Genomic DNA, 14904 nt, shown 5'->3' on the forward strand with positions numbered 1-14904 from the left:
CTTTAGTTTCTCTCCTTTTGATACAAACATCTCTTCTTGACTAATTGCGTTTACTTCTGTTCAAAAAAACAAAATTGCGTTTACTTTGAATTTCGTCCCGGCGAACTGTTCATTTAATGCTTTCATAATAGCATAAGAACTACTGGTGTGTATATGTATCCATACGGATGTGATTGTATTTGAGTCTTCCTACGTTTCCATATCCTAATTAAATTTTGTTATGTATTTATTAAAACACATTTACTCTTTCATACACGCACACTCATTGAAGTGTGTGGCAATTATGTAAATTACTACTATTTTTGAAACATTAACTCTCAAATAAGTTGTTTTTAGAGCTTGAGGGTTTGTTATTTTTAGATGGCCAAATACGTACGGCTCTTGGCTTATCTTCGAGATTAGTCTTAAGACTTGTTTGTAGTTGAGTTCAGCAATACAGGACCAGATATTTTTTTTTGTTAAAATGAGGGACCAGATATAGATGAGGAAAAAAAAAAAAAAAAAAAAAGATATAGATGAGGAGTTGAGGACGTTATGGTCAAACTTTAAAGCATTATATATGTATGTGTGTATTATTGGGAATCAAACAGACAAGTGCTCATACAAAGAATCGCAATATATAATTCATTTAGATATGTTGATCGTCTTCTCAATTATTTTCCCCTTCTTTACAATCATCACAAGCTTCTTAGCAATCTCAACATCTGTTTCATCAATTCTTCATCAAGATGAGTGTATGAGAATAATAGCCATTCATTTGTTATCAAAATCCGCGTATTTATATCTGTACTTGTTATAAATATATATTATACGCAGTGAATGCTCTAAAGAAGATAGCCACTACACTTGGTATCAACGGATTGAACCTAAGTTATGGAGACCCTTGCCATTTAGGATACCTAAAGATGATTCCCGAAGTTGCTATTGTTTCGAATCGGGAGCTTAGAAACAACACCATTGACTGTGATTGTAGCTTCAACAATAACACAACATGTCGTATAATAAACATGTGAGTGTTTTTAATTGTCTGTCTCGTCTGCCTTATATATATTCTCGTGTGATATGTTTTATATTTTCTGATTGCATTTGAACGAAAAAGAGACCTAAAGACCCTTAGCCTTCGAGGAAAACTTCCACCTGAGTTAGCTGAGCTTCAATATCTCCAAACGATGTACGTTCAACCACCCGGAACCTTTGTAAAGAATCGATAATTAGTTATACTTTTTCCAATTAATAGATTTTTTTAAGGTTTTTACAAATATTTAAAATATATTAAATTTTGATTATAAATATATTATTTCATTAAATATTTTCAATACGTTAATTAAATAAGTTTAATTAATTTTTGAAATTTAAAATTTAAAATTGCTAACTAATAAATTACATAAAAGTTTCAAAATTTATCTTTCTTAAACATATTTTGTAATATTTATCTTTAAAAATATAAAGAATAGTATGCAAGCAAACTCTAAAAAATTATAAAGTTGAAACTCTGATATTTTATTAATTTTTTATTTTATTTTTCAGATTCAAATAGTTTGAAATATTTTTATATTAATGTAATATTAGAATAATATTAATTAAAATTTATAAATTTGACTTTAATATGCTTGGTGTTTGGTGTATGCCAATGACTATGAATGAGTTTTAGATGTAATCTTGCTAAATAATATCAAAATATTTTGTAGTGTTAATAAGATTATGGATGAATTTTCTTCTGAAGATAAAAATGATACAATGTATTTTTTATATTTAAATAAAATTTATATGTACTAAATAGTAATTTATTATTTTAAAAGAATTGCATATTTACATAACATTTTGTAAAATTTATAAACTTATTATTTTATCAAACTATATCAGATTTTGAACCGGTCTAACTCAAAACCGATAAAATTAATTGATTTATTATATTCGTATTTTATCAAACAATTATTTATAGAGTTTCTACAACCAGAATTTTGGATCGTTTTATATTGTGTGTATATATATATATATATCTATCAAAAGGTAAAAAAAATCTCAAATTACTTGATCTGGTTAACAAATTCCAGTTTATTGTTTACTTGTCTATATCCAATCTTGTGAAAAATTGGACCAAAAAGTTAAGGATTTATATTATAGTTTGACTAAGTTTCTTACTAACTGGCTCAGTCAACATAAAAAAATAGATTTACTTGAACAGTATGAGTAAGTTAGAGATTATTATTTTAATTAATAGTTATTTAATTATAAATATTAAATTAAAATTATGCATATATGCATAGAATAATGTCATTTAAGTTAATATACATGTAAAATATTTTAATTAAATATGGAAGTCATCTATATATATATATATATATATATATATGTATATATATATTAATATAAAAGCGACCATGCTTATGAGTTAGCTCATGATCATTAAAGATCGATCATATAACTCGTTCTCGTGATCTAATTTAAGCTCGTTCATTAATCTTATTTATTAAATGAGTAAAAAAAAACAGAGATCATGCTCATAAAAAATCGAGTTGAACCGGCTCATAATATATAACTCATTTTGACACTCCTAATTATTTAGTATAATATTATAATTATCATTAAATAAAAGATTGTCAACATAAAAAATCCCATTAGTTGCATACTTAAACAAAACCTGAAGCTTGAGAATATCCAGAAAATTTATAGCGAGTTTGTGCTTCTTTTTTTTCAGAGACTTGTGTAGAAATTACCTTTCGGGCTCAATCCCAATGGAGTGGGCTTCGCTGCCAAACCTTACTTATATGTCAGCACTCTGCTCTCTCTCTCTCTCTCTCTCTCTCTCTCTCTCTCTCTCTCTCTCCTCTCCTCCTTCTCTCTCTCTCGTCAGTCGATCTCTCGTCTCGTCTCTCTCGCTCTCTCCCTCCCTTCAGCTGTCTCTTCTCTCCTCTCTCTTCTCTCCGTTTCTTCTCTCTCCTCTCTCGTCTCTCTTCTCTCTTCTCTCTCATCTCTCTCTCTCTCTCTCTCTCTCTCTCTCTCTCTCTCTCTTCTCCTCTCTCTCTGCTTCTCTTCTTCTCTCTCTCTCTTCTCTCTCTCTCCCTCCTCCTCTCTAGAATTTGCTCTCGTATTCTCTCTGTCTCTCTCTTGAGTCTCTATCTTATCATCTGTATCTCTCGTCGCTCTATCTCTCTAACTCTCTCTGCAGTCATATCTTCTATCTCTATCTCCTCTGGCTCTCTCTCTATCTCTCGTCTGCTTCTATCTCTCTCTCTCTATCCTTTCTGCGATTGTCTCTAACTCTTCTCTTTTCTCGTCAGAGATCTCTAAGGTCCTCCTATATCCTCCTCTATCGTATCTCTCTCTCTCTCTCCTCTATCTCTTCTCTCTCTCGTTCTCTCTCCTAAAAAGATCTATCTCACTATAAATCTAATCTGATCTTATCTATATCTCCTCTCTCACCGCTCATCTCTCGCTCTCTATATGTATCCTATTAGTCTCGAGCTTCTCTTCTCTCTATCTCTATCTCTCTCCATCCTTTTCTCACTCTCCTCTCTCGCTCTCTCTTCATCCTCTTCCTCTATCTCTCTCTCCTCTCATATCTCTTCTCTCCTCTCTCTCTCATCCTCCTCTCTCTTCTCCTATTCAACTCTCTCTCTCTCTCTCTCTCTCTTGCCGAGACTCTTATCTCTCTACTCTCTCTCTCTCTCCTCTCTCTCTCTCTCCCTCTCTCTCTCTCCTCTCCTCTCTCTCTCTCTCTCTCCTCTCGCCCTCTCTCTCTCTCTCTCTCTCTCTCTCTCTCTCTCTCTCGTTTTGCAGACAACTTGGGTGTAACCAATTTAGGCTTGATAGTTTTTTGGGATAAAATAATATTCATGTTTTGCGAGTTAACTTTGAATGTTCACGCAGCTCGCTCTGCGCGAATCGTTTGTCTGGGCCTTTACCATCTGGTTTACAAAATTTCAACAATCTGAGATTCCTGTACGTATCAAATTATTTCCTACACTACGCCTTTTGATTTAACCTGATATTGCGTTGATGTGATGAAATTTTCAGAGGGGTTGAAGCAAATCAGTTCTCTGGTCCGATTCCCGACGGGATTGGTAACTTGACCAACCTAAAAGGATTGTAAGACATATCCCTCTTAAAGTTAACCATTAATATTTTGGTGTAATGGGAATGCTAAATGGATATTGCAGACAACTTGGGTCCAACCAATTTACAGGAAGCCTGCCTAACACTCTCGCGAGACTGGTGAACCTTGAGGATTTGCAAGTGCTGTATAAACTATAAATTTTCATTACTAATTAGACCTAAATGATTAGTAAAGTCATGGACATATATTCTTCCGGAAGCTTTGAGGAAGTTGATTTACAGCTTTTTGTTGAACTTCGTCTTTGACCTTTTAGTATGCTATGTTTTTTCTTAATTAAGGTTAATTGTTTGGTTGTAAATTGATTTGACACTTACAAAATGCTCACCTAGGGCTGGAATTTTGAACCTAACCAAAAATTTTAGGTTTTTTTGTTCAAGTTCGGCTATGATCTGATCGGTTTAATTTGGCATATTAAAAAATTGGCTCTTGATTATCAATTAGTTCAGTTTTTCATTATAAAAAAAATAACTTATACCAAACGATACCAAAACAACTAAAATTTCTGAAATAAACCAACCAAATTTCATACCAGAATAATTGAACTAACTGAAACAACCAAAATTAACTAAAATCGTTGGCTTTGGTAAAATTTTCATTAACCAAACTAATTCAAGAATGAACCAAACGAACCCAAATTTTCGTACAGTTCAATTAGGCACAATTTTTGGGTAAGAACTAACTGAAAACCGTTTAACCCGAACCGAATTAAAAAGACCAACTCACCTGTAGATTAGTCCAAAAAGATAAGTTTTAACAAACCTTGTTGTTGAGATATTGCCTAAGTGTCAAGAAGCCTCTAACCCAAGGGGAAGGTCTCAGTTGATCGTTAAGAGCAAAGGAAGCACGAGGAGCTCACGTGCTTCACTTAACGGTATCAAAGGGTAAAGGAGTAATTAACCTTTGCTGTAAGCATTGGCTTTTGTCTTCTTCCTCTGTACGGAAACGAAGAGAATACAGAGGAGAGAGAGGAGCGTTGCACCGCCAGTGCAGTCCTATAAAGCTGACAAGAACTGAGACATTAGGGTTAAGAGAGAATCAGAGAACAGAAGAGAGCAGCCGCAAGTTCAGCGTTTTTGCTCTGTCGCTAAGGGTTAAGTGTAACCAAGCTTTCTAGTGGATTTCCGAGCAAACCTCGGCCAGACGTAGCATCCTCACACTAAGGCGTGAACTGGATAAATTTGCGTGTGACTTTTCTTTACGTGCTTAAAGAAATACACACGAGTGAACAAACGAGAGAGGTGAGAGAAATCGCAAGCATATCACGCATAAAACAGAGCAAAGAATCGACCTTTTCATCAACAACTGGTATCAGAGCCAGGTTGGCTGGCTGGGATCGAGGAAAGGTTGAAACCTTGTGAAGTTTGAAGCTTTTTCTGTAAAGCTTTGCCCTTTATGCGAGAGATGACCTCAGGGCGTTCTGAGGTGGAGAAGTTCGACGGAGATGGAGACTATGTTCTCTGGAAAGAAAAGTTGTTGGCTCACATGGAGCTACTGGGCCTGCTAGAAGGACTCGAAGATGAAGAGGACGTTGATGTTGAAGATTCTACAGCTGAGAAAGGAACAACATCTGCGACCGAAGCTTATGTCAAACCGGAAGAAAAGATTCTCAAAGACAAAGCTCTCAAGGAGAAGAGAGGAAAAGCTAGATCTACGATCATACTAAGTCTGGGAGATCATGTTCTCAGGAAAGTCATAAAGGAACCAACTGCAGCTGGTATGCTCAAGATGCTAGATAAGTTGTGCATGGCTAAGTCCTTACCCAACATGATATATCTGAAGCAGAGGTTGTATGGGTACAAAATGTCCTGATGAAGACCAAGCCATCGTTTTGTTAGTGTCCTTGCCGAAACAGTTTGATTAGTTAAAGGAAACGTTGAAGTATGGCAAGACAACTTTGGCTTTGGATGAAATCAATGGAGCTATAAGGTCAAAAAGGTCTTGAACTTGGAGCAAGTGGTAAACTAAGCAAGAGTAGCTCATAGGCTTTGTATGTTCAAGAAAGAGGTAGATCAGATCGGAGAGGTAGAAGCTCAGACAGAGGGAAGAGTCAGAACAGGTCACAGTCAAGAGAGAAGAAGACTTGCTGGATCTGTGGCAAAGAAGGCCACTACAAAAAGCAGTGTTTTGTTTGGAAAGAAAGAAACAAGAAGTCTAACAGCTCAGAGAAGGGAGAAACCTCGAATGTTATGAAACACGTTATTGATGCTGCTGGGTTAAACGTTGAAGAAGAATCAAACGCAGTAAGCGATGGACAAGAAGATGAGTGGATCATGGACACAGGGTGTTCATTTCACATGACACCAAGAAGATATTGGTTTGTCGAGTTTGATGATTCAAAGCTAGGAAGAGTGAAGATGGCAAATCAAACTTATTCTGAGATCAAAGGCATTGGGAGTATAAGGATTCAGAATGAGGATCTCTCAACGGTTCTGATCACAAATGTAAGATATGTTCCAAGCATGTCGAGAAACTTGATCTCAATGGGAACGTTGGAAGATCAAGGGTGCTGGTTTCAGTCGAAGAATGGTTCTCTGAAAGTAATCAAGGGCTCCTTAACACTGTTAAAGAGGAAGAAGGTTGGAACTCTATACATCCTGCAAGGAAAGTTGATTGCAGGAAGTGCTAATGCTGTAGTGAGCTCCAAGAACGAGTGAAAGTTGTGGCACAGTCGTCTTTGTCACATGAGTAAGAAGAATACTGATTTGTTGATCAAGAAGGGATGTCTACAAGCTGATAAAATGAAAGGATTTGAGTTTTGTGAAGACTGTGTGTATGGGAAAACACATAAAGTGAGTTTTGGGACTGCAATACACGTCACAAAAGAAAAGCTAGAGTACATACACTCAGATCTTTGGGGAGCACCTTCAGTACCAAACTCTATTGGTAATTGTCAATACTTCATGACATTTATTGATGACTTCACCAGAAAGGTCTGGATATATTTTTTAAGAACGAAGGATGAAGCTTTCAGAACCTTCGTTGAATGGAAGACAATGGTGGAGAATCAGTCAAACAGAAAGGTAAAGAAGTTGAGAACTGACAATGGACTTGAGTTCTGTAATCAAGAGTTTGATGGTTTCTGCAAACAAGAAGGAGTGGTGAGACACAGGACATGTGCCTACACCCCACAGCAAAATGGGATTGCAGAACGCATGAACAGAACTATAATGGAGAAGGTGAGGAGCATGCTCAGCGAGTCGGGTCTTGAAAAGAGGTTTTGGGCATAAGCAGCCTCAACAGCGGTATATGTGATCAACAGGACTCCTGCGTCTGCCATTGAGTTTGAAATACCTGAAAAGGCTTGGACAGGAGTACTACCTGATCTGGGTGGTCTGAGAAGTTTTGGATGGATTGCATATGTTCATAGCAAACTCAATCCTAGAGCGAAGAAGGGTGTGTTTCTAGGTTACCCAGCTGGGGTAAAAGGCTACAGAGTATGGCTCATTGATGACAGAAAGGTTGTAATCAGCAAAGATGTAGTCTTCAATGAAGAAGTCATGTACAAAAGCTCTACCGAAGAAGGTCCAAGTGAAGATAGATCAACAGCAGAACCTGAAGTTGCAGTGATTAATGCTCCAACTGTAACTACAGAAGAAAGTAATGTTGATCAAGGTGGAGTTGTAGAGAGAGAGAACACAACCCAAGAAAATTCTTTTCCAGAACAAGAACAAGGATCTGAGTCAGAAACAGATTCAGAAGAAGATTATATGCCACCAAGTCTTGCTGATTATCAATTAGCAAGAGACAGAGAAAGAAGAATCACAAGACCTCCAAAGAGATATGATGAGTTAGGAGATCTTGGTTTTGCGTACAATCTAATAGAAGATGGTGGAGTTCTTGAGCCACAGAGCTACGCTGAGGCAATGTCGAGTTCAGAGAGTGAACTCTGGAGAGAATCTATAGATGAAGAAATGATATCACTGAGAAAGAACCACGCTTAGGATTTGGTTGACAAACCAGTGAAGAAAAGAGTAATTGGTTGCAAGTGGGTGTTCAAAAGGAATATCGGTATTCCAGGAATAGAGAGGCCAAGACACAAGTCAAGACTTGTTGCAAAGGGTTACTCTCAAAGGGAAGGCATTGATTTTCAAGAGATTTTCTCGCCTATAGTTAAACATGTAACTATTCGTCTAATGTTGTCTGCTGTTGCTCATTTCAATCTAGAACTAGAGCAGATGGACGTCAAGACAGCTTTCTTGCACGGAAACTTAGACGAAGAAATTTACATGAGTCAGCATGAGGGATATGTGGACAAGAACGCACCAGAAAAGGTCTGTCTGCTGAGGAAGTCATCGTACGGCCTGAGACAATCACCAAGACAGTGGAACCAGAGGTTCGATGAGTTCATGAGGTCTACTGGCTACTCAAGATGTCTGAAAGACAGTTGCGTCTACTTCAAGATAAACACAGAAGAAGAAAGGACTTTCCTTTTGCTGTACGTTGATGATATGTTAATCATATCGAAGAAAAAAGATACAGTGAAGGAGTTGAAGGAAAGTCTAAGCTCTACCTTCGAAATGAAAGATCTTGGTCCAGCGAAGAAGATATTGGGAATGGAGATTCAAAGAAACAGGGATCAAGGAGTCTTGGAGTTGTCACAGAAAGAGTATCTGAAAAAGATATTAAGGTCTTTCAGAATGGAGAACTGTAAGCCTGTGAAGACACCGCTGGGAGCTCACATGAGGCTTAAGTCTGCTACTGACAAGGAATGGGAACAAGAAGCTGACCAGATGAAGTCAATTCCCTACGCAAACGCAGTTGGTAGCATCAAGTACTCGATGATAGGGTCGAGGCCAGACCTAGCTTATCCAGTCGGAATGATAAGCAGATTCATGGGAAAGCCTCTTATGAGTCACTGGCAAGCAGTAAAGTGGGTCCTTAGATACATTCAAGGATCACTCGACACGAAGCTACAGTTCAAGGGAGAAACAGAGTTTGTGGTGACAGGGTACTGTGATTCAGATTACTCAGCGGATCTTGATAAGAGGAGATCAATTACAGGTTACACATTCACGGTGGGAGGTAATGTGATAAGCTGGAAGTCTAGTCTGCAACTTGTGGTCGCGTTGTCGACTATGGAGGCTGAGTATATTGCTTTGACAGAAGCAGCAAAGGAAGCTGTTTGGTTAAAAGAGTTGATGAACGAGTTGGGTTTCAAGCAAGATGCAGTAGAGATTCACTGTGATTCTCAAAGCGCAATAGCGCTGGCGAAGAACGCTGTTCATCACGAAAGAACAAAGCATATACAGAGAAGGTTTCATTACATCAGAGACACAATCACTGATGGGGAAACAAAGATTCTGAAGATATCAACCGTTCACAACCTGGCAGACATGCTTACTAAAGTACTGCATGTGAACAAGTTCCTGAGCGCATTGGAGAAGCTCGGGATCACCAGTGACTGATAAGAGTATCAGGAACCGAGGGGGAAATCAAGTAACACTAGAAAGAAAAGCTAAGAGATGAGAAGAAGTTGATGACACTACGACAAGGTGGAGTTTTGTTGAGATATTGCCTAAGTGTCAAGAAGCCTCTAACCCAAGGGGAAGGTCTCAGTTGATCGTTAAGAGCAAAGGAAGCACGAGGAGCTCATGTGCTTCACTTAACGGTATCAAAGGGTAAAGGAGTAATTAACCTTTGCTGTAAGCGTTGGCTTTTGTCTTCTTCCTCTGTACGGAAACGAAGAGAATACAGAGGAGAGAGAGGAGCGTTGCACCGCCAGTGCAGTCATATAAAGTCGACAAGAACTGAGACATTAGGGTTAAGAGAGAATCAGAGAATAGAAGAGAGCAGCCGCAAGTTCAGCGTTTTTGCTCTGTCTCTAAGGGTTAAGTGTAACCAAGCTTTCTAGTGGATTTCCGAGCAAACCTCGGCCAGACGTAACATCCTCACACTAAGGCGTGAACTGGATAAATTTGCGTGTGTCTTTTCTTTACTTGCTTAACGAAATACACACGAGTGAACAAACGAGAAATCGCAAGCATATCAAGCATAAAACAGAGCAAAGAATCGACCTTTTCATCAACACTTGTTTGTTCTCATTATGCAGTAGGGTAAGTGACAATAACTTTGATGGTACCATCCCAGCATACATTGGCAACTGGCCTCGGCTTCAAAAGCTGTAAGCTTGTCCTGCAACAATTTTCGTTAGTTCTCTTATACCTTCTGTTTATGCACCGTCTAACTTGTGCTGGCCATGATCAACAGATATCTATACGCGAGTGGACTAAAAGGACCAATACCTGATGAAATAGCGCGCCTAGAAAATCTTACTAACTTGTAAGTGTACTACTTTCAATTGATTAGCAAAATATACAACTGAAACGGGACTGGTGTTTTATATGTCTCATATGCAGGTTTATCACTGATACGAGTGGGATTAACATCTTCCCATATATATCGAGCCAAGCCATTGAAACCCTGTATTTAGTTTCCTGTGATATGTTTTTCCTTCTTGAGGCGTGATTTAACTGAAATTTTCAAACTGAAGTCTCCCCTCCCTGTGTTCCAGGATTTTGAGGAATGTGAGTTTGTCTGGTCCGATTCCTTCTTACATCTGGAATATGCCAAAACTAAAGATTCTGTAAGTTCTTTCTGGTCACAAGTGAAACGACTTTGTAAGTTTCAAAGTTATCATTCAGAACTAGAATGCTTAACAAATACTCCACGAATATCTGCTAAGGAACTTGTGCATGACTAGATGGGTATGCTCATGACATTCATTTACATGTGCTTATAGAAATACTGGCCTATATAATTTATATGTGTGTATATTTAGATTATTATTAAGTCATGGGTAACAACATAGATAGCGATCATAGCGAGAAATATGTTAACGAGTGTTATATGCAGATATGAGAGCGTCTATTAAGGAACTTTCGATGGATCTATCAAATATGTATATGTAATAGTTACATATTAACATTTGTACCAAATTTATTTATTTTGTACACGTTTTACGCAGTGATTTATCATTCAACAATTTGACTGGTGACGTTCATGGAGGAAGAGCACCAGCATATACGTAAGTACTACAGTCTGGATACCTTTCATTGTGAATAGCATAATATCATGATCATGTATATATTTTCTTGACATGTTCTTTCAGATATTTGACTGGAAACAGGCTTTCTGGAGAAGTTGAATCTGGTGTTTTTCTCAAAAGCAACGCTCAAATGTACGGTTAGACCTTCCTTTTTCTTATGTCAATTTATGTTTTTCTCAATTGCAAATCTCATGTGTACGGTTAGGCCCTGCTTAATTTGCCTATATTACAAAGTATTTTTTTGTTATGTTAATAATATTTTTCAATTTTGGTTATTCTTACAGTGATCTCTCTTACAACAATTTCTCATGGTGGCCTAGCTGCCAGGAGAATAGGTACGGACATAAATGTTGGGTAGATATATACATTCTCAGTTTCTCATGTTGAAGTGTCTGTTTTCAACTTTTCACTGTTTCAGTAACATTAACACATACCGGAGCTCATACTTAAACAATTTGTAAGTACACTGTTGAACATTATCTTTACAACAATCAAGCAGTAGATATGGTATGGATATTCTGTGCTGAAAAGCCTAACAATTTGGTACAGAACTGGGATTCTTCCATGTGCTGGTCCAATCAACTGCACGAGCTGTAAGTACATAATAAGCTGTCTTAACATCTCCAACATGCAACTATTCAGCTACTACTTAATTATCTCTTTCTAATGATGGTTATAATCATTATGGATGGTAGATCAGCGAACACTACATATAAACTGTGGTGGAGACAACATAGTTATTACAAAATCTTCTCATAAAATCACTTATCAAGCTGATAACACTAAAACCAAAGCCGCAACAAATCAGCAATTCAAAGACTGGGGAATTAGTAACACAGGGGAATTCTTCTCAGATGGTCATACGAAAGAATCAAGTAACACAGATGACACGTACATCATTTCAACTAGTTTAAGATTATCTGGGGATTCCCCTGATATCTATAAGACGGCACGTCGATCTCCCCTATCTCTAGTTTATTATGCGTTTTGCATGGAGAATGGAACCTACAGTGTGAAACTCCATTTTATGGAGATCCAGTTTTCAGACCAAGAACTATACAGTCGTCTTGGCAGACGCATATTTGACGTTTATGTTCAGGTAAAGCTTCACTGCAGATCACAAAAATAATTTTGTTTGTTTCAGTCATATGCATGGAAGATTGAAGTTCATTTCCTTATGTACTTTTTCTCCCCGGTTAGGGAGTATTGTTCTTGAGGGATTTTAACATCAAAGAGGCGGCTAATGGGACTCTGAAGCCTGTTTTCAAAACAGTGAGTGCGAATGTGACAAATAATATATTAGAGATTCAGTTGTACTGGGCTGGTAAAGGAACAACACTTATTCCTGAAAGAGGAAATTATGGTCCTCTTATCTCTGCTATCTCCTTGTGTCACAGCAGTAAGCAACCTTCACCACTTGTTCTGCACCAACTGTACTCCTTCTCGTACTTTTTTGTGGCTTTCTCAAGTCACCGGTTCCTACATCATAATTATAATATTCATTTTTAAAAATTTCAGGTATGGAGCCACAATGTGGAGGTCAAAAACAAAAACTACTTTAATAAAGACATTTTTCTTCAGCTTGGTTTATATATGATGCAATGTATTTATATTTACACTTTTGAGTGTTTCATTTTCAGCAATGAAAACAGAACTTGACACCAATTATCCACTAATTTTCGGGGTAGTGGGTAGCTTGATAGCAGTTACTCTCTTGGCTTTTGGATTATACACTCAGAAAATATGCATACGAGACAAGTACACACGAGAAAGAGGTACCAGATATCATAGAATATATGAATCAATTCATTCCATATGCTCATACCATTTTCTCCATGTAACATGATACATAGATTTGAGAGCACAGGGTGTGCAAACCGTTTGCTTTACTTGGAGGCAACTGGAAGCTGCAACAAACAATTTTGATCAAGCCAATAAACTTGGAGAAGGAGGTTTTGGATCCGTATTCAGAGTATGCTAAAACACACACAAACTTCTTCTCAATTAGAGACAAGATGGCTTTGCTTCTGGTTTCTGATATGAGAAACCTAATGCAGGGAGAGCTTTCAGATGGAACTATCATAGCAGTCAAGCAGCTATCTTCCAAGTCATGCCAAGGAAACCGCGAGTTTGTGAATGAGATAGGCATGATCTCAGGTCTGAATCATCCAAACCTTGTCAAGCTTTATGGATGTTGTGTAGAGAAGAATCAGTTAATGCTCGTGTACGAATACATGGAAAATAACTCCCTTGCTCTTGCACTGTTTGGTAAATAAAAGTCATTCATAGTTTTTTGAAGTTTTCAGTATGTTACCAAATGTAAAGCGATATCATATCTTTTTGGTTTTCGTCCATTTCCAGGAAAGAGCTCCCTGAAATTGCAATGGGAAGTTAGACAAAACATATGCGTGGGAATTGCAAGAGGGCTTGAATTCCTCCATGAAGGATCGATGATCAGGATGGTTCACCGTGACATAAAAACCAGTAACGTGCTTCTAGACGCTGACCTTAATGCAAAGATATCAGACTTTGGATTGGCTAGGCTCCATGAAGAAGAACACACCCACATTAGCACCAAGATTGCAGGGACCGTGTAAGTATCGCACATAAAAAAACGCACATTGGCAAAAAAAAAAAAAAGCTTAGCCTTGGTTTCGCTAATGTTGCAGTGGATATATGGCTCCAGAATATGCACTGTGGGGTCATTTGACTGAGAAAGCAGACGTGTTCAGCTTCGGAGTTGTGGCAATGGAAATTGTTAGTGGAAAGAGTAATATGAAACGGAAAGGAAGTGATGATCATGTCTCCCTTATCAATTGGGTAAACATGGAGATTTTGTTTCTCTTCAACTCATTCGATTCACAATGTTTATACTTTCTACATGAAATTTCAGGCTCTGACGCTGCATCAGAGAGGGGACATAATGGAGATTGTAGATCCAGTGCTCCAAGGAGATTTCAACAGCAAAGAAGCAGTAAGGATGATCAAAGTTGCTTTCCTTTGCACAAACTCATCTCCTTCCTTAAGGCCTACCATGTCAGAGGCTGTTAAAATGCTCGAGGGAGAGATCAACATAAGAGAGGTTATGTCAGATCCTGGTCTATATGGACACAATTGGAGCATCTCAAATCTTATCAACATTGATACACATGGAAGCTCGAGTGTGTCTGGTGTGGCCCATCAAACGGCAACGACAATGCAATCCTCTGTTTCTGGTTCTGATCTCTACCCATTTTGCAATGAATCCATGATCCTAAACTCCACAGCAGAGTTTTCCTCCTCGCCAATATGATATCAGAAAGTTGTGTACATTGCCTTATCTCTTAAAAAAGAAGAAAGGCTTGTGAAGTTATCTTATAGATAGTTAGCTACATTTGTACCATTCAAGTTGTCTAAAACCTTACTACATTTGTACCATCCAAGAGACTGGTATCTCTCTGAATGCATGTCAAACTATTATTATATATTTTTTATGAAAGGCTTATTGAATCTAAATCTTTTTTTTTTCTATGAAATTACGTCGATTTCTCTCCATGGAATTGACTCCGACGGCTTGCACCACACGGAAAAGTAACTCGATGATCATTCAACCAAATCTAAAATTTATTTGATTTTCAGTTTGACGCGTCTGTGTTCCCAGACATTTTGAATATGAAGCAGGAATCAGACCTGAAGAAGGAAGGAGTGTTCGATGTGATGGAGGCAGAGAAAATGATGAAGGCACTTTCATGCTCCATAAAGT

General features: G+C 37.7%; 1 protein-coding gene and 1 long non-coding RNA gene across 6 annotated transcripts; one reads left to right on the forward strand and one right to left on the reverse strand.

The window, feature by feature from the left end:
- Window positions 1-565: 565 nt before the first annotated feature.
- Window positions 566-14657, forward strand: LOC106357989 (probable LRR receptor-like serine/threonine-protein kinase At1g29720). Of its 5 annotated transcripts, none has more exons than XR_007326551.1 (25): window positions 566-734; window positions 817-1009; window positions 1100-1171; window positions 2699-2770; window positions 3871-3942; window positions 4018-4089; window positions 4161-4232; window positions 10167-10238; window positions 10325-10396; window positions 10474-10539; window positions 10629-10700; window positions 11082-11141; window positions 11226-11294; window positions 11447-11497; window positions 11581-11619; window positions 11712-11755; window positions 11858-12261; window positions 12363-12561; window positions 12681-12701; window positions 12803-12937; window positions 13016-13134; window positions 13220-13430; window positions 13524-13755; window positions 13849-13982; window positions 14056-14164. XR_007326551.1 is itself a non-coding variant. In XM_048763630.1 (25 exons), exons 1-25 carry the CDS (start codon window positions 635-637, stop codon window positions 14452-14454), a joined length of 3069 nt encoding a protein of 1022 aa, XP_048619587.1. In that variant the 5' UTR covers window positions 568-634; the 3' UTR covers window positions 14455-14657. The 5 variants fall into 5 exon arrangements, 4 of the variants coding, with proteins under 4 accessions (XP_048619587.1, XP_048619588.1, XP_022563100.2 ...); XM_048763630.1 differs by having other exon boundaries at window positions 568-734; window positions 13832-13982; window positions 14056-14657; XM_048763631.1 differs by lacking the exon at window positions 1100-1171 and having other exon boundaries at window positions 568-734; window positions 13832-13982; window positions 14056-14657.
- Window positions 12312-13220, reverse strand: LOC111208324. Its single transcript, XR_002660320.2, has 2 exons — window positions 12988-13220; window positions 12312-12641 (listed from the first exon to the last, which is right to left on the reverse strand). It is a non-coding gene; the product is annotated as an uncharacterized LOC111208324 (long non-coding RNA).
- Window positions 14658-14904: the final 247 nt, after the last annotated feature.

The sequence above is a fragment of the Brassica napus genome, chromosome C7 (assembly GCF_020379485.1).
Source record: "Brassica napus cultivar Da-Ae chromosome C7, Da-Ae, whole genome shotgun sequence".
Taxonomy (NCBI): Eukaryota; Viridiplantae; Streptophyta; class Magnoliopsida; order Brassicales; family Brassicaceae; genus Brassica; species Brassica napus.

What these genes read in the sequence shown, in the direction of transcription:
- LOC106357989 (XM_048763630.1), top strand. Translation starts at nt 635, where the DNA reads ATGTTGATCGTCTTCTCAATTATTTTCCCCTTCTTTACAATCATCACA. An exon ending in GGAAGAGCACCAGCATATAC is followed by an intron (nt 11,142 to 11,225) that starts GTAAGTACTACA and finishes ATGTTCTTTCAG; the next exon opens with ATATTTGACTGGAAACAGGC. An exon ending in TATGGAGCCACAATGTGGAG is followed by an intron (nt 12,702 to 12,802) that starts GTCAAAAACAAA and finishes TTTCATTTTCAG; the next exon opens with CAATGAAAACAGAACTTGAC.